The 22,372-nt window shown below is 47.6% G+C and overlaps 1 protein-coding gene across 1 annotated transcript in view; it reads left to right on the top strand.

Annotated features, from left to right (window-relative positions):
* LOC120902670 overlaps window positions 1-21,631 on the top strand; it is a 33,972-nt gene extending 12,341 nt beyond the window's left edge. The window contains exons 2-5 of the mRNA XM_040311630.1: window positions 10,092-10,268; window positions 18,996-19,105; window positions 19,193-19,339; window positions 19,415-21,631. Coding sequence (XP_040167564.1) covers window positions 10,092-10,268; window positions 18,996-19,105; window positions 19,193-19,339; window positions 19,415-20,570 — 1,590 coding nt within the window. The 3' untranslated portion in view covers window positions 20,571-21,631. The remainder of the gene's footprint in view (window positions 1-10,091; window positions 10,269-18,995; window positions 19,106-19,192; window positions 19,340-19,414) is intronic.
* The last annotated feature ends 741 nt before the right edge of the window (window positions 21,632-22,372 follow it).

The raw sequence follows: 22,372 nt of genomic DNA, 5'->3' as shown, positions 1-22,372 counted from the left end.
CCGATAGGGCGCCGGGCACCGGCAATGCCTTCGTAGGAGATTTAAAATACGATACTTCCGGCTTTTCAGGCTTTTGTTTAACGGGTACTTCCTCTCCCCAAATTCCGGTAGTGTTCTGAAGAACGAACACTATGGACTGAGCGACCGGCTCACTGTTTTACGCTTCTGTGCGTTTCAGCTTCTCAGTGCGTCCGGGCTGGTACGCTGGAAGCGCCCCGAAACATAAACAATGGCCTCATCAAAACGGTGTCTCGCGGTGGTGTGGCCTTCCGCCATTTCTGGACACAAACACGGACGCATCTGGCTTATGGATGAGTGGACGCCTTTTTTGGGGGTTTGGTGCAGTATCATAATTTCAATAAATCCCAAACAGTCGGGTTGGGCGCGTTCTATGTTCCTCGGCAAACCCATTCGGGCATGAAACTCGCCACCAACAACCACAACCAGGCAATGTTCCGTTCAGAACGTGCATGACGTTGATGATGAAAGTTCTATTGCCGTATCCGGTGTTGAGTTGCGAGCAGCCACAGTCTCGGCAGCAGCAACACTGCCCGAAAAGAACTTTGCAACGCCCCGGTACGGCTCTAACTGTGGCTGTGTAATGTTTCCGGTACGAGGGATGGCTTTCTTTTGGGACGGAAAGAAAGGGTAGAGAGGGAGAGAGAGAGAGAATGTATGGGGTGCGCATTACATTTTTATGTTAATTTAATTGTAAACAATCGCGTTCCATCAGTTCCGCTCAGTTCCGCAAAACACGCGCTGAAAGGGGACGCATTCCTTTGTGGCGTTTTGTTTCGCTTTAAATCCGCCCCAAACGCACGCATGTGTTTGTGTGTGTGTGGATGAAATGGAACTTTATTTCCAGCATGGAAAAGCGGGAGCTGTCCATCGGTTGTAAAGGGGGTAAAGCAACAGGAAGCATCAGAATTATGGCGAGGAAATCATAATTTTAAACCGGAAAGCCCTTTCCCTGTCCCAGTGAACGGAGTGAGCCGAAACGAGTTGTTGAAACAATCGCGCTTCTGAACGCAACCGGAGGATCAATGAAGCTCCTGAACCTGAACCGGAAGCTGTAATGTTGTCGTCGTACCACCCAACCCAGCCTACAGAGAGCTACACTCCGTCAATGGGCACTGTTGTACACTGAGAGCACTCCATTTCGTTGTCACCGTGTAGAACGGTAGCCGTGGTTGGTCGTCAATTCTGACTGCTACAAAGGGAGTGGTGCGCCCTCTTGGCACAAAGGCAAGCTGGCTCTTGATAGGCTCCGGAAGCTCTAGCAGCCTGCCTTTTTTATGAAGTGTTCAATGTGTTGGTCTGCTTATGACGTGAGCTAATTAAAAGAGGAAGAAGAGCAAAACAAAACAAAAAACACAACCCACGAGGCGGGAGTTTTCATGCCAGGCGGCAAACAACCCGAGGTTGTCATCTTTCGCTGATGGCATCCTTCCGGTTCTGCAAGGGCCTCAGTTCTGTATTCGCTGGAAGTGACACACACACACTCGATTGAGCGGCAATTATTTGCCGAGGGGTGCCGTATTACAAGCCGCCGGAGGAAGCTTTGGGACGTGGGCAACAAGTCGCAGCAAGAGTTCAAAAGTAAGGTCCCGTGAGGCCTACTCCTCGACTCGTTTAGCATGTGAGCTGTGTGATGTTTTTTTTTGCTTATTGCGAAACAAACACGACCTCTCTTTGCTTGGTGTACTCCAAGCAACGCTCACAGTAGCAACAGAGCCTGCGGAACGGATGCAAGCGATCGGTTTCATCCGCCCATCGACAAATCCGAACCCAACGGAGACGGGATTTTGAGTGCTACAATCCCAAGCTCATCATCATCATCATCATTGTCAGCCCTCAAGATCTTCGTCTGTGCAAGGTCGAACCCCTTTGGTAGGAATGTTCGCACCATAAAATCGGGATCTTTTCTTATTTGCGTCTTTGCGCAAAAAAAAAAACTTCATGCATCCGTGGAATTCTATCTCACCCTCGAGCTCGCTCACGATCTCCAGCGATCTTGTGAGGGTCGCAGAAAACGGGTTTATAAATTTATACATCCCATCCACACACATCCCTCGGCATTCTTCCATTCACTCTCCTCCAGTGGGACAGGAAGATGCACACTGGGGTGCCCTCTGCCATATCCCCCTTTCCATTCTTTGGTTGGAGTGAGAATGCATAATGCGAAGGGACAGTTAGCACGCACCTGATCGTCCGAGTGCGTCCGAGCGCGTTGAGATCTTCATTGGAGATTGGCTGGAAAGTAGGTTAACCAGCTTCCGCTCGTCGGAGAATGTGTGTATGTGTGTCTGTTGTGGTGTTTGTCGGTGTGTGTATGCGTGATTAGCGTTTGCATGAGTTATGCATCCTCCTGCCTCGGGTCAAATCGACGGCAGAAGGAACATTCCCCCGAGAGGGGGTTCATCGGTTCAAATAGTAGGTCTCCCTTGGCTCATTAAGCAGCCATTTGTCAAACATTCGTTGCATTGTGCCTTTTGGGATATTTTTAACGATTAAAAATATAACTCTTAGCTTCACCAATTCTTCGGTTCGGTATCTGTTCCGTTTAGCTGTCAGTTGCAATCCCATAGCGCATCTGCCAACTGTAATGAGCTTTCAGTAAAGAAGAGAAGAGTTTTATCATCAAAAAAAAAAAAAAAACTCAATCTATAGTCCACTATTCGCCTGTTCCTATTTACTCGTAAGGCAATTATTTTTCCACCATTTTTCATCATGTGACAAATTGTGTCCTTTTTACTGGGTCGTAAAACGCCCGATACAATGGCAATTATTCGATCGTCCGTGACCTCGACTTCCTGCCCCAAACGTTTCTCAAAGCCTTCCGTACCGATGGGACAAACAAATTGATTTGAAAGCAGTTGTAAAAAAATGAGAATGCAACCTGCATTGAATTGAACTGGATCGTGTTTTTTCCTTCTTCTCTGGGTATGAGGATCTACTATTGCAACATTCGCTTTTTATAGCTTTCCATTTGTTCCGTCTTCTTGTCTGCTGTTGTTGCTGTTGTCGTTGCTCCCTACGTTTATGCTTCGTTTTCGGTGTCTGTTGACGGGAAGGTAAACGGAAAGCGGATCACAGGGAAGCTGCACCAGCCATAATAGGAAGCGTATAAATTCGGTAAGGACACATTCACCGCCGGAAGTGCATAGGGCACCATTGTCCCGGGACGACAAAGAATGTCCGAGGAAGGGACCGCTTTCTGAGGGTGAACCAAGAAAACAAGCTGTGCAAACGTTGCAGCAAAGTACATACCCACGTTTCGGGTCATTCTGCCCTGTAAAGCTCGCTCATGCTCGAGCCGGGCGTGTGTGAGTGTTGGATTTGGATATAAAATATTTCCTCTTCCTGCTTCGTCTGTGCGGGTGCGGGCAGCATCATCTTGGCGAAGCATAAAAATCAATAGCAAACATTTGTTCGGAAGCGAAATTCGGCCCTCTATTGCCCACAGACGGGGTACGGCTAAAGCTATCATTTTGGAGTAGACGTAAGCGAGCTGAGTGGCGAGCGATGCATTTGCAAACGAATTGGCGCATAGCGCGGATGTTTGCTGAGAAGCATCAGAGGCAGAGCAGAGAGGCAGACAGATTGTAAAGCATATAACCCCGGAATTGGGCTATGATTGGAAGGCGCTGTGATGTGATGCCGATTGTGATGCTGGAGAAGCCGCGCCGAGCCGAACCGAGATGCGCACATCCGCATCAATATTGGACCTGGACCGTTCATTAGCCCGTTGCTGGAATGGTGGGTGACGTGGTCACTTTTCCTTTCTTGGGCGGTTTGCTTCTCACCATCGTCGCCACCATCCGGTCCCAGAAGCTTTTGTTTTGATGCATTGTTTAATTAGCCATCGCCGTTGCCCGGTAAAAGTGAGGCAGAGCGCGTTTTGCTTTTAAGATGCGTGGGAAAGCGTGTGATGTTTTGTCGGTGGAGGTGTTTAAAGTCCAGCCTGAAGATTTAATAGAAAGCTCGATTGGTGCGAATGATTGTTGGAATTCCACTACAAAGAAGGTTGTAATTAAATTATGTGAAATTGTTAATGAGTCAGGGAATGATAAAGTAAGGTGATTCAAATTTTACGACTTATTGAAGAATCTAATACAAGGCTGAGACGGCTTTTGGTTGTGGTTATTAAAAAGATATTTGTGTCCAATTTTTGCCTCGATCATTCTGGATGGATACGAAAAACAAAACGCTCCTTACACAGAACCATTCGAGAAATGATTAAAAATGTGCATCCATTCTTGCTGCCAGCTGTGTGCCCGCATCGGTAACGACCTCCGAAACATACAACCACCTAGATTACTGACTTCCATACAACAGCACCGTACAAAGATGCAGTTTTAATTGAAACGAACCTCGCCGTGCTGCGCAATCAAAAATGCATCATTTCCGGATGCACCGGAGATGAGCAACCAAACGAACGAACGAAGATCTCCGCACATGGTTCAAACGTGGTTGCATAAATGCGCAATCTACCTGTATGTGTACCGTATGAGTTTGGTTGGATGAGGAAGTAAAGCAATACTACTTACCCGGCATCACCATCCAGCGCCCATGGAGGGGGCCCCACGAAATGAGATCGTGGTGAAATTATTCTGTTTTCACTTTCACCCACAGCTTTCCAGCTTCCACTGCTAACGATCCACACTTGCACTGCAATTGAAGGCTCCCCCTGCATGCCACGGGGGGGCGCTGCTCTCTAATGAGAACCTGACCCCGCACAGGGCAGTAGTACATCACCGGCGGGCATGAATGATGGTTTCGCATTTTGCTGCGAAGAGGAAATTGGACACTAATTTCAATTCATCAGCAGCTCACTGGGGAGGGGGGTCATTTTGTGGCAGGGGAGGACACGCGATTTCGGGATGAAGTTATCAAGCGCAGTGGATTACCTTTTATGCTTCCGTTTTTGTGTGATTCGGTGAGAAAACGAGCCTGCGTCAATGCCGCGGACGGCCATTGGAAGACAATGTGACTTACCTGGGTTTGCATCATCATCAGCGGCTTCTCCGACGGCCGTGGCTTCCCAGGGAGCTGTCACCCCCGCAGGCAGAGAGGCGGCTGACGATGAAACAATAGCGTACAACCGTCGTCTTCGTCGTCCGCTTCCTCGATGAGCGCACCGCGTGAGCACTCCAAGGTTTTGCGTCCATCCGACGCGCCTGGTGACATAGCGGCACTGCCAAACAACGAAGCGCAACGATTGTGTGTATGCCCACCCAGTCGTGTTGGTTGGTTTGTCTTGCACATTTCTTGGCCGCAGTCTCCCACCCGTTTGGAGTTGTGGCCATTGTGTTGTACTCCGCTGTACGACAGCGGCTGCTGCGTGTTGCGTGTGCACGGTGTGTTGCGCGTTTCGGGAACCGGACAAAGGCAAATGGCAAAATCCGCCCGGCCCCAGTTTTCTCAGCGCTTCAGCTGTGATGGTGGCCTCCCTTTCCCCGGATGGCCTCCAAGGGGCCTCCACCGCTCACTGTTCTTTTGCAGAGGAAAAACCAGGCACACGGGATATTAATAAATGAGAAATAAGTTTAAAAAGGCGCACAATAAGCAATGAAGGGGCCCAAGCTTTGATGCCTTTATTTTCCCAGCGAACTGAGCAGGGAAACTGTACAGATTGCGTGTGTGTGAGTGTGTGTGTGGTGGGGTGGTAGGTGCTTTTGTTTATTTGTCACCATTCGGTGCACGCCTGGGAGAGCTGACGGTCCCGTCAGCCCCGGTGGCAGCCAAAAAGCAACTATAAAGCAATTTCTGTATTGTGAAAATGAGCATTGTGTGTGCGATCTAGAATGGGGTTGGTGTATGTGTTGAGTGGAGCTTTTTTGCTACCAGAGTACGTTTATAGCACTCGGCTACAGAGTTCAGTCGCACTAGCAACGCCGAACGAAATGCGAAATGAAATGAAATGCAATTTCAACTACCTGATGGTTGACAAATTTGTTCTTTTTTTTTTTTGTATGAGCATCGAAACGGCGAGCTGGATTTACCCCCCACGAGTGCCTGAGTGGGAGAAATGGCAATGTCAACGAAAGTGTCAGTTTCGATTTCGCCGTGTAGTGCATGCGGGAGCAGTGCTTTTGACAGTTGTATTTAATAGCCTCGTGCTAGCCTGACGCTTTCTGACAGCTAGTCGACGTTTGAGCGACCTTTGATGCCGCCCGGGAAAGGTTAATGCACATGAAAACGTATTCAATTTCTCACCTTAAGCCACCCATTACTAAAGTAACAAATCCTACTTCATCCCTTGAAACGTTAGCCGTTTTTTGTTATCAAAGATCCTAATTTTTAATCTCAAGCACGATGTTATCGCTGCCCATTAAAAGAGCCATCTTAGCGCTCTGCTGCAATGGTCGCAAGCTTTAGTGGGAGGGGGTTTTGTGTGTGTGTGTGTGTTGAGCTTATGAAGTGAAGCTCCTCCAATCCAATTCACGCTTCAGTGGCTCTCGAGCACGCGTTTGCAGGGCAGGCATCCCAAACAACGGAGGCAGAACTTCACACGATTGGGCTTCACACAAAACTCACGACGAAGAGAAAGAGAAGGAAAAGCAGTGACGAGTGGCTGAGCTGAAGGGTCTGAGGACGTTGAATGAATAATTATTGCCTGCTTAACAAGTCTCCCCATTGACCGAACCCCTTCGAAGGCTCTCGTTCTCTCTCTCTCCCTAGAACAAGTGGCCGGCAAAGAACACAAAAGCGGCAAGAATCATCCCAACATCTTCAAAAACTATTCTATTCGTAAAACACACATACACAAACCCTCACAGAACGGCGAATACTTCACCGCGAGAGCATTGGAGCAAAGGTTCTCCGTTGAAGGGTGGGTTGTTTTTTTTGTGTTCTTCTGTAGAATGACCGTAAATTAATTTAATTAAGTGAGATGCCTCTCCCCTTTGCGCCAGCAGCCCTTAGAACACAGCGCAACATTCCATTGTTAGAATTTCGCCCCCTTTTCGGCTAGACCTAAGCATGAACCTGGAGTTGATGATTCTGGCCCGAAACCGTTTGGAGAAGGCCTCTCTATCCGGTAATGGTACAGGCGTCCCCCGAGTTACGACCCCCTCGAGATACGACGATTCGCAGATACGACGATTTTGATTTTGACAGTTAATAGTTGTCATTGACAAGAAATTGATGTATTTTTTTGAATTTCTGGGCTGATAACCGTTATACACACATTTCCAAAGATTCCACAACTACCCTTTATTGAATATCTATGTTTTATACGGCTTTTAAAATATAATTATTGCATTATCGAACATTATTTTAAATAAAATACACGATATCATAGATTCCAACTTTTCAACTTCGGTTATAAACTTTATATTCATAGATATTCGACGTACGACTTTTTCGACTTACGCCTTGCTTTGGGACATTTTTTCGGTCCCAAATACAGTCGTATCTCGGGGGACACCTGTACATCCAATCCCTCCCAAACACACACAAATCGATTCCTTCTCGGCATTAGCCAAAACCGAAACGCCCGAACCTCCGTTCCCATGAAGCGATGGTTGGCGCGATCGTACCGCAAAACACGGCTTCCTGCTTTTTCGTTGCTTTCCCGTTCCGGATTCCTGGCATTCTCATTCTAGCTCCCACTCCCCACACACAACCGGAAAAACACAACAGCTTCCGTCCCGTGCGCCGTGTTCTATGCTTCCCGTTCCGCGTGGTCCATTCTTCCGGACGGTTCCGGCTGTTAATCAACCGATAACGCATCCGGTGTTCTATTGGAAAAGGTTTAATTTCACGATTTTCACCGCCCGCAGACTTCGAGGTCTGACGGCCTTTTAAGCTGGCATTGTTGTGAAATCCCGAAGCCCTCCCGAAGCCCACAAGTGGCCCCCGTTTTGTACCGGGGAGAGGGAGGGCAAACAAAACAAAAAACCGCACGCCGTTGTGGTTAGTTTGTTTGCCGTTGGGTTGTCCCTTTCTTCCTTCCCTCGATGTTTTGCGATCGATGCCGGCACGCATATTTACATATTTGTAAATTTTGGGAACCGAATATCCGAATAAGGTTCTGAAGGTTTCTGCGCTGTCGTCGGTGGGAAGTGGTCAGGTCCAAGGGTACAGTTGAAAGAGAGGGATCGGTTTTAAGTCAACCGGAAACCGGGTGAGCTGAGGGACGCAAAGCCACATTCTAGCCGGACGTGGTTGTATGACGTTGGGGAACGCAGCGTAGCAGGCAAAGCCTGCCACATTAAAGTAATTGAAACCGTGAACTGAATTCTGGACAAGTTGTTTCACAACAAAGAGGAAGTTCTGCGTTGTTGGAGTTCGGCCGAAGGTCAAAGGAAACCTTCTTTCAGCAACCCAGCTAGTAACTGGGTCATGTGGGATCGATTCCCCTGCATACACGGGACGCTGATAAACAAAATTCACCTGACCTGTTCGCTCGCCCAAAAGAGCCGAGAAAGCTGTCCGACATCCGTTCGCAAATCTGGCGAAATTTGCTGCCCGGAAATCTTAGCCAGATGATAGTGTGCGTCCCTTATGCGATGTTAAGTGTGATCCGAAAGACTTAAAAAAAACTTCGACTAAACTCAAGGGAGGATGAGAAAACTAAACACACGCACACGGGCGCAACAAAATCATCCCAAACGGTTGGACGATCCAATTCCTGGAATGCGTGTAAGGTCCACCGGCTGTGAACCATCGCAAGAATGTCGTAATCATGTAGAGCAGCGACGGACACACAACGGGATCGTTTCCCGTGCGCCATCCATGATCTTTCTCTTTGCTCGATCTCTCTTTCTCTCTCTCTCTCATTCACTACCACACGAACTACGGTCTCTGCTAGGCCCCTAATGAGGATTCCAGTGGTCCGAGATCGACGCATTCTTTCTAAGGTCGTTTCGTGGAGAGCCGCCATCGAGCTTGGGATCCACAAGACGCCAGTTTTTTTTGTTGGAAGACACGAAACGAAATCACCGAGGATCATCATCCGCCGAGAAAGATCATGTTATACTCCTATCGCTTGACTCTATTATTTTGTTTCCTCTTTTTGGGGGTCTCAGCCCGTCCTCTGCTATCTCTTGAACACTGGCATATCTATTTCCCTTGTGTCTCCTCGCTTTTTCAGACGTGCGTTGGACAGAGTTTATCTTTCTCTTTTTTTGCCTACATCTTTAGAGCCTCTGTTGGGGCTTGTCTAATTTGGTTGTTGCTGTTGGTGCTGCTGCTCGATGCTCGTCACCAAAACTGAGGAGGGAAGGCAAAAAAGGAAGCATTTTAATTAACGTAAATCGTCACGTAATGGGTGCCCGTGCGAGTTGCGCAACTAGCCCGGGAATAGGAAGTGTTGTACAGGCCGCAGACATGGTGGATTGTCCGGCCAGACCCACCACAGTGCCCTATTCGGGAGCGACGACTCGAGAGCGGTGATGATCTTCCGATGCCGATGATATCCCACACTCGGTGCTAACGGTGGCAACAAAGTTGTCAGTCGTCAGCCGTGTGAGAAGTGAAATTCTTGCGCGATTCGTCTCGGGATGGGACTTGGGTCTTTAATGTCTGTTTAACTTCCGCGCCCGCTATCAATCGATCGAAACGAACGATCGATCGATCGAGCTGTCTATGTGTGTGCTGCTTTCTATTGCGTACGGTTCTTCTGAATGATCTTGCATAACTCCTGCATCGGAGCTGCTCCGCTCGTCTATATTACTCTAACGGACAAAGAACGGGACACCGGGAGCTATCAGGCCACACAGTTTCTGCGATCTTTGTGTCTTGGATATTCGCACTCCAGAAGAAGTGTGCAGCACTAAAAACTCACAAACCGGGCCAAACGGTGAATGAACGTCGGAAACTGAGCGCACGCAGTGTCTCTTCGGTGACGTCCAATAATTGATCAATTAGCTTCCGACTCAAGCACACGCGGCCGCAGCTGTGTCCGGCCGGGTGCCCGGGTGCCTCAAAACGCACACACACCTGGCTGGATCGGTTTCGATCACGCATCACAGTACCTTGAGCGAAAATTATCCATCATTACCGCCGCACCAGTGTTCCAGTTCTTCCACAGCAGCCCACTAATCGCAAATCGAACGGCTTCCTTCTCTCTTCCACTCTTGCAGATGCTGAAGCACGTGCAGATCTCGCCGATGCGCAGCCGGGCCGACTCACTGTCCATGCGGTCGTCGACGTCCTGTGCGTCGTCGCTGTGCGGCAGCCCGGAGCCACCCGGGGGCGATCCGCTTCGCAGCCATTCGCGAGCGTCCAGCTACTCCAGCCTGAACGAAACCATTCCCCAGGTAAGTGGTCACTTCATTTATGCTACCGCCGCTCAAACTGTAATTCAATTAATCCCAATCGGACTCTCCGCTCACTTGACATGTTTGCGGGCCTGTGTACGACACGAAAAGCAAAAAAAAAACACTATGCGCGAACAGCATCTAATTGCGACAGCATAAAATGGCGCAAATACTTTCAACAATAGTGTGCCTGATTTGGGGCGCACACAAAAACACCCGCGCGAGCGAGCGAAATTTGCCGAAAACTTCATTATTTGCTCTTCTCATTCCCTGTCCCTTTGCCAATCTTTCAATAAGTTTAACGGGCAACGGGCGATGGCTGAGGGCGGTCTGCTACTACTGCTGATAATGATGAGGTGCTCATTAAGATGAAGTGGTTCGACACCCAATTTTTCGGGAGGCTTTGTCGACTGTTTGACGAAACCACGGCGCAAAGCTGCCGTTTCCGTGCACTTGTGGGAGAGCGTGTTTTTTGAGGGGGGAGTGGGAGAGTGGGACCATAATTATTGTCATTACTCCCTCCCTTCTCACAGAGCCGCGTGGTTGTAACATACTGCGTCCCAGCGCTAAGGTGGGTGGATGGGAAATATTCTGAACCACAAACAAACCACCCGCCGTGGGTGAAGGCGATGGTGGTTAGCAAATCATCTTCATTTTAATGAAGTATTGTGTTTGGGCTTATGCTAGCGGGCATACCGTGTGTACCGAACGCGTGTGCTGGAAGATTTCACTTGCTGTGGTGATGTCTCTTTCTCTCTCTCTCTATTTCATTCTATCTCTTTCCTAAGATTGTTCACACACTTCCCCCTCATACGAGCAGCGGTGTTGCACATGCTTTTCTCCCATAAGTCGCACGGTACCGTACGGTTGCTGCCTGTGTTATTTGTTGCAGCATCTGTTGGTGGGCCAGATATTCCGCGATACATATACAACGCAACGCAACCGCGAAACCGAAACTGCAACTAACGCCGTATTGGAGGTGAATTTTGCATGGTTTGTTTTAAAGGAGAGCGAAAAACAACGAAACCAAACAACGGGAACGCAAGGAACACCCTGATAGGAACGCACGCTGTTTGCAACCGGGCGGCGGGCTTGCAAAACCGTTCTAACTGTGTAGCGTTGTGTAGCGTTACGCCCCCGTAGGTGCAGGGCAAGCCACGGGCACGGGTTTAATTAAATTCTGTAACGCCACAACGCGGCGCCAACAACCTGCCGGGTTGAACCGTACCGTTGCTGCTGTTGGTATGCAAAACCCCCAGCCGCCGAGCCGTTTGTTGTGGGAGAGCAGAACTCGACTTGCACGTTGCGTGTGTTGCCGATGTGTGCACTATTGGGAATCACACAGTATACACGCATGCAGCAGCTGATGTGCTGGATTGGCATGCAATAGAGCACAGACGGTGATGGTGGGCAATTAAAGCTTCGACCTTTTTTTAAAGGTTGTAATGCATCAAGCACGGCGCTGACTGTTATGGATGCGATGATGTGATTTCCCTGCGAATATGTGTCATGGTTTGAGATGTTACTGTGAGCAGATTGGTGTGAAGGGCTTCAGTTCATTTTAGAAATTGAAAGTTTTTCCCTTTCGGGGGATGTAAAAGAACATTTTTCTTCCATTTAATCATAGAGAAGATTGATGTTTGATGTTGTTACCAGGAGACTGTTATGCTGAAGTGAACAACAATTTGAGGCTTTAGAGGCTTAATTTTGCTCCAAAAAAGCACGCAACGAAACGACTCATTGCTTCCCGAGCATACATTCTACCTATTTCTGGAAACATTTCATCGGAAGTCATTGTGCCCCTTATTCCTCCAGAGCCCCAGGCCGTCCTTTTTCGGAATTACTTCCTTTCGAGTGCGTCGCCGGGACCGGGTAACCCGAAACCCACCACCATATGACTCGCGTGCCCCGGAAGTACGCCCTTTGCCCAGCACACAGACACCTAAAATCTGCTTATGAGTCCACACACCCCACATGGAAACCTTCTAAGTGGCTTTTGCTCGGTGCCGGCGGAGCGAACTTTACGTTTGCTTCCGTTTTAATGCTGATTTCGCCCCCTTATTTCGCATGCTCCTTTTTTTTGGCTGGCAAAGGAGAGAGTGTTTCCAGTGGTGACGTAGAGCGATTACGCGGTTTTCTTGAATGGAAAATGTTTAACAAGCTTAAGATGCTCGGGCACAAAACCTCACTCGTGTGAACGGAAAGAGGTCCTACCGTGCGGGATAAGGTGAACTTGTTCTTTACCTTTCGCTCCGGTTGCTTACAGAAACAGTTTAAGGAGTGTTCTAGGTGATCTGGGTGCTTGTTGTTTCTTTCCGTTTTTGGCGTTGATTTTAGTGTGATTTTCCTTCTTTGTTCGAAAAAGGATGCGCCCCGAAAAGCAGAAGGTCCGCTCCGCTGCTCATTAAGCATTCTGAAGTGAGAAAGGAATGTCCCTCCACCGGACAGCACCGAAACCGAAAAGTGTACCGGTGGTCACCCAACAAAAAAAGGGACACAATACGATTTGCCACGGGATAAACATTACTTGTGGTTCATTATTTGCTCACTTGTGTTGCTTTTTTTTAGTTCTTTTAGCGGACGGTTTTAGTACCTTAATACAACCGTATTAGAGGCACACGCGGCTGCAGGATATGCTCAGCCTCTCCGGGTCAGACCGGTGTGGTTGGGCTCATTGCCGGGGTTTTATGTGTGCGCCCAGGAGAATTGTATTTAATTCCGACTTTTATCATAAACAGTTCCTTACAGCAGGAGCTACTTTCGGGAGGATGTAAAAGCGCTCTGCAATGCAAACAGAGCTTCATTAGACAACTATTTTAATCAACGCTTTACGTGGCCCAGCAGCCCACTTCATTTCGAGCGGGTAATTAGGGGCAAGAATAAAAAGCGAAAGGTGTCTTTTAACCACAAAATTGGTTCGAGGTTGTTTTTTTCTATGTAAAGCATTTTATTAACAAGACAGAGCAGGCCAAAAGAAGATGCTGTTTGTGTTTTACTAATTTTTGTACAAAAAACGCATGGTTGAAAGTTGCTTTAGGCGAGAGAAAAACGTTTGCCAATGTGCAGAGTCAGCTTGTTCTGTTTGTCCAAATGATGAGTTGCATGGTTTACCTGCCTTTTGTAGCCATTTATCATAGAGTTGGATTACTCCTAGAGAGTGATTTTTGCTGCTTTTTTATCTCAAATAGCAAGATAAAGCCTATTGACAACCCTTTTTTTTAATAAATATCGCTTTTACAGCAGTTTGTAACACATTTTATTCTGCATGTTTTCCATACCCTATTTACTCGCATAAAATGATTCCAAACTGTTGAAAAGAGAGTGACAACACAGCTCCCCTTTTTATTCCAACTTCAACAAATATCCCGCTTTTTTGGGGAAAGAAATTCGAAAGGCCTGGTAGCCCCACAAAAACCCCAATCGTCGCTATTTAAATTAGTTCGGAAATGTGCATTTTTTCGCATTCCATCGAGACAAAACGGTACCGATACCGGTATCCGCCCTTCGCGGGCCCGATCGACCCATCGTTGCTTTCCTCTCCGGTTCCTCGCGTTTGTTTTGATGCCGAGCTTCAGTTTCAATTTTCGATTTCGAGTGTATAGTGCCGGTTCACAAAATATGACCACCGGTGCTCATTAATTTTTTGGACCAGAGCTCGGGGCATGTGCGATGAACTCCTCTCCATCTAAAGCTTAAGCTTAGCACCGGAAATCGAACTGTTTTCTCTTCGTGCATCCGGCCCAAACGGGGCGGGCCCCGATCATCATCACTCTCACTATCACACACCCCTTTTCGGGGCCTTTTTGTTTAGGGTTTCTTGTGCCGGCGGCCATACCATCACCCCCAGAGCTCTGTTTCTAAAAATATTAATTTTGAAAGTTTTTAGTTTGATTTATATTAATTTCATTTTGCGCTTCATCATCAGATCAGCAACGATCCCGTTGCATTGTAAATGTCTTTAATGTTTTAAATCAACGTACCTGTTAATGTTACAAATAGTGCTAAAAAAGCTTCAAATCCACAACTTCAAAAGCTTCCATTTTTTCCACGTTTTGATACAATTGCAGTAGCTAAACATCCTGTGCTTGTGTCTGTGTGTGTTCACTTGTCAACTGTGCATAAAAGCGGGAAAAAACAGTGGCAAAGACAAACATAGATAACTGGACACGAAATGCGTGAAACTGAACTTACCCAACACCCAAAAAAGTGAAAAGCACTGCAAACAGAGAGACGCAACAGCAGCAGCAGCAGCTACAAAAACAGAAGCACGACGGTGCTTCCGAAAGCAAAAGAAAAACATCCTCCCCAACTGGGCGATTCAAATAAATTGCTGTTTGATAACAGGCGTTGTTTTAAGTTTAACTTTACTCGTTTTTCTCTCGCTCTCTCTCTGTCTGTGTGTTTTCTCTTTTTAGAGTCCAGTTGGTGGGGATGAGTGTATTGCAAAAAATAAAATAAAATGTAGGAAGTAAAAACATTTAAAAGCTGAATGAAGTATCTCAAAAAGTAGGTTCATTTCTATACAAAAGCTCAACTCTCTCACCCCCGTCGAACTCCCGAATTGACAGCTAGCATGGGGAGAAAACCGGTGGCACACGGTTACAGATTAGTTTTGTGACTTTGGGCACTTTTTCATTTGTCATCGTCCTTCGAATTGATCCTTTGGGTGTTGGGGAAAGCGTTTTCCACACACTATGTTCAGCGTTTTGTGTTACAGCGTACTGTTTGGCTCTATGTTACAGTTTCGTTTTGTCTAAAAAATGCTCCAAATTCAACTGGGAATTGCTGTTTGTTTTAATCATTCAAAGAAACTTTGCAAATAACAATTGGACAGTAAAACAATAAAACAGAAAAAAAAAATTACTTCACTCTCATTTTTTGTCATTTCAAAAAGGCAAAAGATCGAACACAATATTGGGCACCGCTTGACGTACCTTAAACGTGTCGTTTGTTTTTGCGCGCTTCGAAGCTTTTACAACTTTCCATCCCAGACAGCGATTTATTTTCATGCCGTTAGTGGGCTTAAATTTACGACGCAATATGTCTGCGCGTGGCGCGCGCAGAAGAGGAATCAAAACAAAAAGGTATAAACTTACAGCCACACCCGGGCAGGAGATTTATTTTTAACACCTTTAACCGTGCTGTGGTGACGGTTTGAAGAGACCTAAAACCAATCAATCAGATAGCTTCCAGACTCCAGAGGTTTTTGTTGTAGTTGCTGTTGAGCTTAAAGTACATCCTTGAACTTGCCACCACCGGGTTCGAAATGCTTTAAACGAGCTTTGGGCTGCGTGGAGGGTGCGAACGCCGATGATTGCATTGTGAGGTTTCAGCTTACCGCGACACGATGTCCTTTTTGCCAGACACATTCGTTTTGATAGGACGGGATTTTCCTGTAGCGGTTGGTGTGTATGTGTGTGTGTGTGCGTGGTTTGATAAGAGTTTATGTGGCTTATGGTTGCCTTCCCGAAGTACACACCGTGATGATTACAGGAGGAAAGTCACAACCAGTGGGTAAGGGTCGTTACGTTTTACTGCTTACACTGTAGTGTACTTGCTGGCACACTGTTTGACTGTTTTAGAAACAATTTCACCAATTTCATACAAAACGTACCGATTGCGACTGTCGTAAACGTAACTTCGAATCAGGTTTGAATTGCTTTCCACCAGTACGCGGGTTATCGCTATTACAGTACAGCGAAAAAACGGAAGACCATGAAACGGTTACAGGCACGCGATTCGCACTTTAAGAGCGTTCTGGTCGATGAGCTGACGGTACAGCATCTCCAAGACACATAAAGAATGAGCTCCCCCCAGAAAAAAACACATTTTCCTTCACCACAACACCTTCCTACAAACCTTGACAGACGATGATGCGCACCAGCTTGGAAAATGGAAATTAAATCGAAAAGGATGCGTGAACCATTTCCCTTGCCCATTTTTGACACCCAACACTCCTCCCCGAGAAGGTGCTTTGTTGTGGCTGTTTTTACCGCGTACTCCCCCTCTCTCTCTCTCCTCTTCCACCGACCAACCTGTTGCCTGGTCTGGATATTTTTGGAAATGGAAAATGCTCATTTTGTGTGTAGGAAAAGCGTTATCAGCAGCGCGACAGCAGCACGACGAACGGCAAAGATAGCAGCTTTTAGCGAGATTCGTTGTCAAAACTGGAAGCGAGAAATGGCTTTCAACCGTACGCAGCAAACCGTGTGGAAAATCATTTTCCACCGAAAAACGAACCACCGCGTTTCGCGCCGGTTTTGTGTGGCCAACAGTCAGGAGGGTTGGGCATATCGGTCTGTTGTCTGGCTGTCGGTTGCCGCCATCCTAATTGACGAGCCTCTTCGTCCCCACAACGGAACAACGGCACACGTTTGTGCCGACTTTAAGATTCGTGGAAAGGGGAGGGAACGTGCCTGCCTTCTTTGAACCACGCGCGGTACGCGTCCTGATGCATTGCTTCAGTTGATTTGGGCGACGGGTTGCGGGCGAGAAAAAAGCCTCCGCACGCGCTCTTCCAGTCGAACGATTAAGCGCGTTAGCGGGAGTGTGTTTTTGTTCCTGCGAGCGTACGCACCATCTGGAACGTATTCCCATGGTGTAGTACGCGGTGTGGCGATGGGTGCGAAAATTGAACGTAAGTGATGACGACTTCAGCCAACTCCATCCCCCATCTTAGCCGGAGTTGGGTTTGAGTGGATTTACAGCGACTGGGGAATGGGGTGACAGTTTTTATCTCCCCCCAAGTTGGCCTTGGAAGGGTGAAAGTGTTGAGTGTCGAGTATGTGACTCTTCGAGTAAAGGTCTCCAATGGCAACCAAAAGCTGGCTCGAAGCGTTGGAGACAATTATCTCATTCCATCCATCTGTCTCTCTCTCTATTTCTCTCCCGTTTGCTCATCCGATCTTAGCCACCGGGGAAATGTGTCTAATTAAGTTCGAGCATTTTCCCTTGCGGGCTCAGTCAACCTTCCATTTCCCAGTTGCTGCCTTTGGCTGCGGTTTTCTTCTATTGTTTTTCTTCTATATCACACGCAAACTTCGCTCGGTGGAACGCGCGTGGAATGTTTGACGGCACAGGGTGGGGTGCGATTATTGCGACAATAAATTACGGAATTGCATCCGACTCGACCCGACCGATGGGCAAAAATTCAAGGCACACAACCTTCCCTTTACCCCCGGTTTGGGTTTGGGAGCAAAATAGGAAAGAAACAAAAGGCTCTCTCACAGTCACAACAGTGCAGTGGGCGCATCACACAATCGCCTCCGCTTGCGCATGATCACGCGTACAGTTTGCGGCACGCGATTCCTTTCAGGTCGACGATCGTTCGTGTGCTGGTGGATTCGTTTCCCGCGCTTTCTCTTGGGGTCTGACAAGACGCACACCGGTCGATCATGATCGCGCTTCATCTTCGTCTCGCCGAGCGCCCCGGAACGGGCAATAAATGTGTGAAGATTTACGGGAGCGTGCAAGGCGTGTAACGCCTGGCCGCCCGGAACTGGCCAGCTTTCCGGGGCTTATCGGGCGGGCGTATAATTCACGCACCGCACCGTGGAAAGTTAAACTCGTGGTTTCAGTGCAAACAGTCGCTTGTTTTATTGTCTCCCCTTTTGTGTTTTGTTTGTCTGGGAGCTTCTCCGATAAGGCTCAGGTTGCAGTGTTATGGGAACCGCTTTCGCTGATTAGCCAGCTTGAACCTTAGCCAGGATATCATTTGAATGTGCGAGGAAAACATGGGAAATTCGTTTCATGGAAAAAACTGTGCGCCCAAGTTGAATGCATCATAAAACATTGGAGGTGGAAAATAAACAATCACTTAATATGTCTCTCAGCGACTGCCTGTTCAAAGGGAGACTTAACACTTCAACTTCCTATAAAAGCGAAGGTTCATGGCTGGAATGTTTTAATTAACAACATCCAATGAATGCAGAACTTTGTTAAGTGTCTTTTTTACTAACATCTGTCTGCAGTAATTCAGATTTGAAGAGGACATAACTCTTAAAAATCGAATAAATCTCAACATTTTAAATTTTATAGCAAACTCGCGTTTATAGCACTAACTTTGCTTACAATTGTATCGTCTTATCGACGGCTTCTTCTCTTCCACTCCACGACTACCTCCCCGGCTAACGATTTATTACAACGTTCCTTGGAAAAGGCCCGGCCCGGGGGAAAAAGGTTATCCTGTGCAAATTAAATCCATTCGGAACCCTCCAATCCCCCGAACCAATAATCGGATCGGAATTGTCTCGGAGCCGAATGTCGTAATGAAGGTGTACACGGCCGCACTAAAATACCCTAAGCTTGCCCCACTTTGATGTTACCCTTTTTTGCCCTTTTTGTGAACAGTTATTTGGTTGGCAGTGGGCGATGGGATTAGAGGTTCAGCGGGACAAAGGGGACTCCCTATCCAGCCTGAGCGTTACCTGCAAAAATCGAGATTAATGTCCTTTTCGGATTGGTCGCCCTTTTTACCCCAAAAAACCCGCCGGCAATAAACTGCTCTAAGCTGTCGATAACGGTACAGAAAATGGGGAAGCGAAGAGGTTCATTAGAACTGGGATGGGCTTACAAATTTTGGAGCGAAAAAACATACTGTGGTGGGAATTTGTTGCTTTGTTTTCAAAACATCTGTTTTGTTCGGGTGTGTTGGACGCACTTGAGCTGGTTTGTTTGATTCCTTTATCTGATCTGTTTTTTCTCTCGCTTTTGTCCTATCATCTCCAGACGACAATCAAAATCTACACGGCCTGTTTGCGGCAGGACATCGAGTACAAAACGTTGGGGATTTCGTATGATGCCACCAGCAAGAGCGTCGTCCAGCAGGTTCTGCGAAGGTAAGCATCGTACTGCCAGCGGGAGACAGCTTCAGGTTGTTGGAGGTCCTTCGGACTTATATTGATTTCGGACTCTCTTCTTCTCAGGTGCAAGATGCGCCATCGTGACCCGAGGCTCTTCTATCTCACGATGGAAGTCACCGTCCGTCGGCCGGGTGTCAAGTCCGTGCTGGAGCTCGATGACGAGGCACGGCCAGCGCTCCTACAAGCCTGCCACCCGAAAGGTGACTCCAGGTAAGTGTCACAAAGCGTTGGTGCAACAAATTAAGCACACTACTAAATGTCTCGTCCACTCCCACCCCTGTTCAGGTTTTGTCTTCAGCAAAAGCCCGGCGGTCTGATACGGGTTCACACGTCCGCGCTCCAGCCCAACTCCCAGTACAAGTCGCTGCTCATCTCCGAGGAAACAACGTCCGACGAGCTGCTGTCGCTGCTGCTCTCCTGCTACAACTCCATCGAGCCGGTGGAACAGTTCTCCCTCTACGAGGTCTGCCCCGGCCAGGAGTACCAGCGCAAACTGCACCCGGACGACCTGCCGCTCAAGACGCAACTCCAGCGCCAGCAGAAGGGCGAGATTATGCACTTTCTCGTACGGCGCAATCCCAACTACCCCCGGCGCCGGCAACTGCTAGCCACCATTGCCGAATCGAAACACTTTATCCTGAACACATCGCTCGACTCGTCGAACGCTTCCCACCCGGCCGCTCACCACCATCTGCATCTTCAGCAGCAGCAACAACAACATCACCATCATCACCTCCATCATCATCGGTTGTCGCTTCATTCGGGCAGCTTCTCGCTCGGACCGTCCGGTACGCCCACCAACACCTTCATCTCGGACATTGTCGATGGGCTCAGCTCGCTGAATGATCTGCCCGCCGAGGCGAAAAGCTTGCGGCTAAAGGAGACCAGCACCTTCTGCCCGGTCTCGCTGGACGATTCGGCCGCCTCGACCGACTCGAACGACTCGACCGAATCATCCTCGTCCTGCTCCTCCTTTTCCTCCCTCTCGTCCGACTCTTCCTTTGAGGAGCCGGAAAAGTCGAGCACGGCTGGCGTGAACGACACGCCCGTGCTGCCCCCACCGCCCGAGGTGAAGAGCAAAAACAGTGCCCAACATCAGCAGCCTCCGCCGCGGCCAGCCAAATCGTCGACCATGCTGGCGGCACTCGCACGTCCCACCTCGCTCCTGCCCGCCTCAACGCTGGCGGCCCCCTCGTACAATCCCGTGTACAACATACGGGAAATTCGCTCCATCAGTCAGTCGTTCGCGGCGCTCGCCATCGACAAGAAGCTGGCCGACAACATTCGGAGCAGTGCCGGCGGGGTGAAAGCGCCCAACACTGCCGAGAGTGGTCTCACGCGGGGCAGCAGCAGCAACGGCAGCAGCAGTAACAGTGCACTGCTGAAGGAGATCGTCAACACCGACCCGGCGAAAGGTGTCGGTAACTTTGTCTACATTTAGGCGCTTTGGCGTGTTGGCAATGTGGGGGGTGCAAACGAGTTAGTTTTTATTGCCGGCGCGTGTTTGCACGAGTGGGGTTTTGTTTTGTTTTTAAATGTTGCTATCATCCTAGTCTTAGCTGTAATCGTAAACAAACGAGCATCATCCGCACGGAATGGCTTCCCCGGACTCGGTTGAATGGAAGCATTAAAAGTGCGCCCGTTTCGTGCAAGCAATTGTATTGTATCTAGAAGCTGGCACAGGGCCGGAATCGAAACACCACTGTACAGAACTTACCACAGGTTGCGATAGGATAGGAAGAGAAGCTATAGGAAGCCAAATCAGGAGAAAAAAAAAGACAGAAAGGCGAACGCACGGTTCACGAAACAGGAGAAAGGTAAAGGGTTTTGTTGGGAAATGCGAGAAAGGCAGAAACAATCAATACAACCCAGGCAGGATGGTGAACCGGCGTGTTGTGCTGCATGCCAAAGAGTTTTTAACACTGTAAATGTATAAGAAATTATTGTAGGACACGACAGAGCCCACGTACGTACGTTTAGTTTTACAAATCATATGTGCACCATTAGCCAAAGCCAACGAAATCAAACGACGTGCGCACGGCACGGAACACAAAGCTGCGACCTATGCAGAGCGCCGGCACTGGACCGGGTTTCCGTTCGCCAGCCAGCAAAACTATAGAAATACCAAATGAATGTGTCCTGCGGCGAACGAACTCACAGTTTGCCTTCTATACGATTTTCTATTGTTTTTCTCCGCACACATCCACACTGTCCCTTTAATGCTGTCTCATGGAAAGTGCATGAAATTATTGTTTATTTTTTAATATACCCACTTGGTCAAAAGATCCCACTATGTATGGAGCTGTATTCGAGGAATTGTATTTGTTACATCTAGAACATTTAAAAAAAAACACTCTATCGCTTATCTCGTTCGAATGTATTTTATAAACACTTTGTCTCTATCTTTCCCTATGCAATGGAAGTGTCTATCAGATGTATTTTATTAACTCGTAAGTAAGTTATCAAACCTCAAATATAAAGTAAAGATATTATGAAAATGAAGCATTATTTTGGTTTCTACGTTTATTGTGTATTAGAAATGAAGGAAAGAAAATGCCACAGTTTGTCTAGTTTAAATGTTTGAAAATGATGGTTGAACACAATCCGTTTTTAAACAGTTCAGATGCATTTTTCAGTCTCTTGTGTTAAATGTTTTTGACTTTTATTTTTTTATGTTTGAGTTGCCTAGGGATGTACAACTCGTCAACAGGGGTTCTTAGACATTCATAAAAAATCATACAAATGTAATACTCAAACAAAGAAGGCCCCCATCACACGGATTATCGGGTCCGGCCGACTAAAACTAATTCTATAATACGACTCGATGATTCTTCAGCTGGGCCTACAATTCCTTAACGAAGTAGAAGCCCTGAGTAAGCTTGGCTCATCAATCTGTCTCCTGATCAAACCTGCCACATAGTAATGGTGGGAGTTTTTCGTCTTGTTGAGAGTTAGATCTCAGATTTAACAATAGTCATCGTCTGGAGTAATCCGGTATCATGGCACGGCATCACCAGGTCTTCATGGAATAATGAAAACCAATACAAAATCACGTTGCTTTAGAATGAAGGTGTCTGAAGAGCTTCAATATCCTGATGCTAAGTGACTCATAAATGTATTAGCGACTCTAAAAAGGATACAATTTGCTTGAAATATTAAGCCTGTCATGCGCGGCCAATCATGTTGCGATCAATGTTATTCTTTCGACTCTTCATTTAGGATTTCAAAGATGGCATATTACAG

The sequence above is a fragment of the Anopheles arabiensis genome, chromosome 3 (assembly GCF_016920715.1).
Source record: "Anopheles arabiensis isolate DONGOLA chromosome 3, AaraD3, whole genome shotgun sequence".
Taxonomy (NCBI): Eukaryota; Metazoa; Arthropoda; class Insecta; order Diptera; family Culicidae; genus Anopheles; species Anopheles arabiensis.
This window is presented reverse-complemented; position numbering and strand designations above follow the sequence as displayed.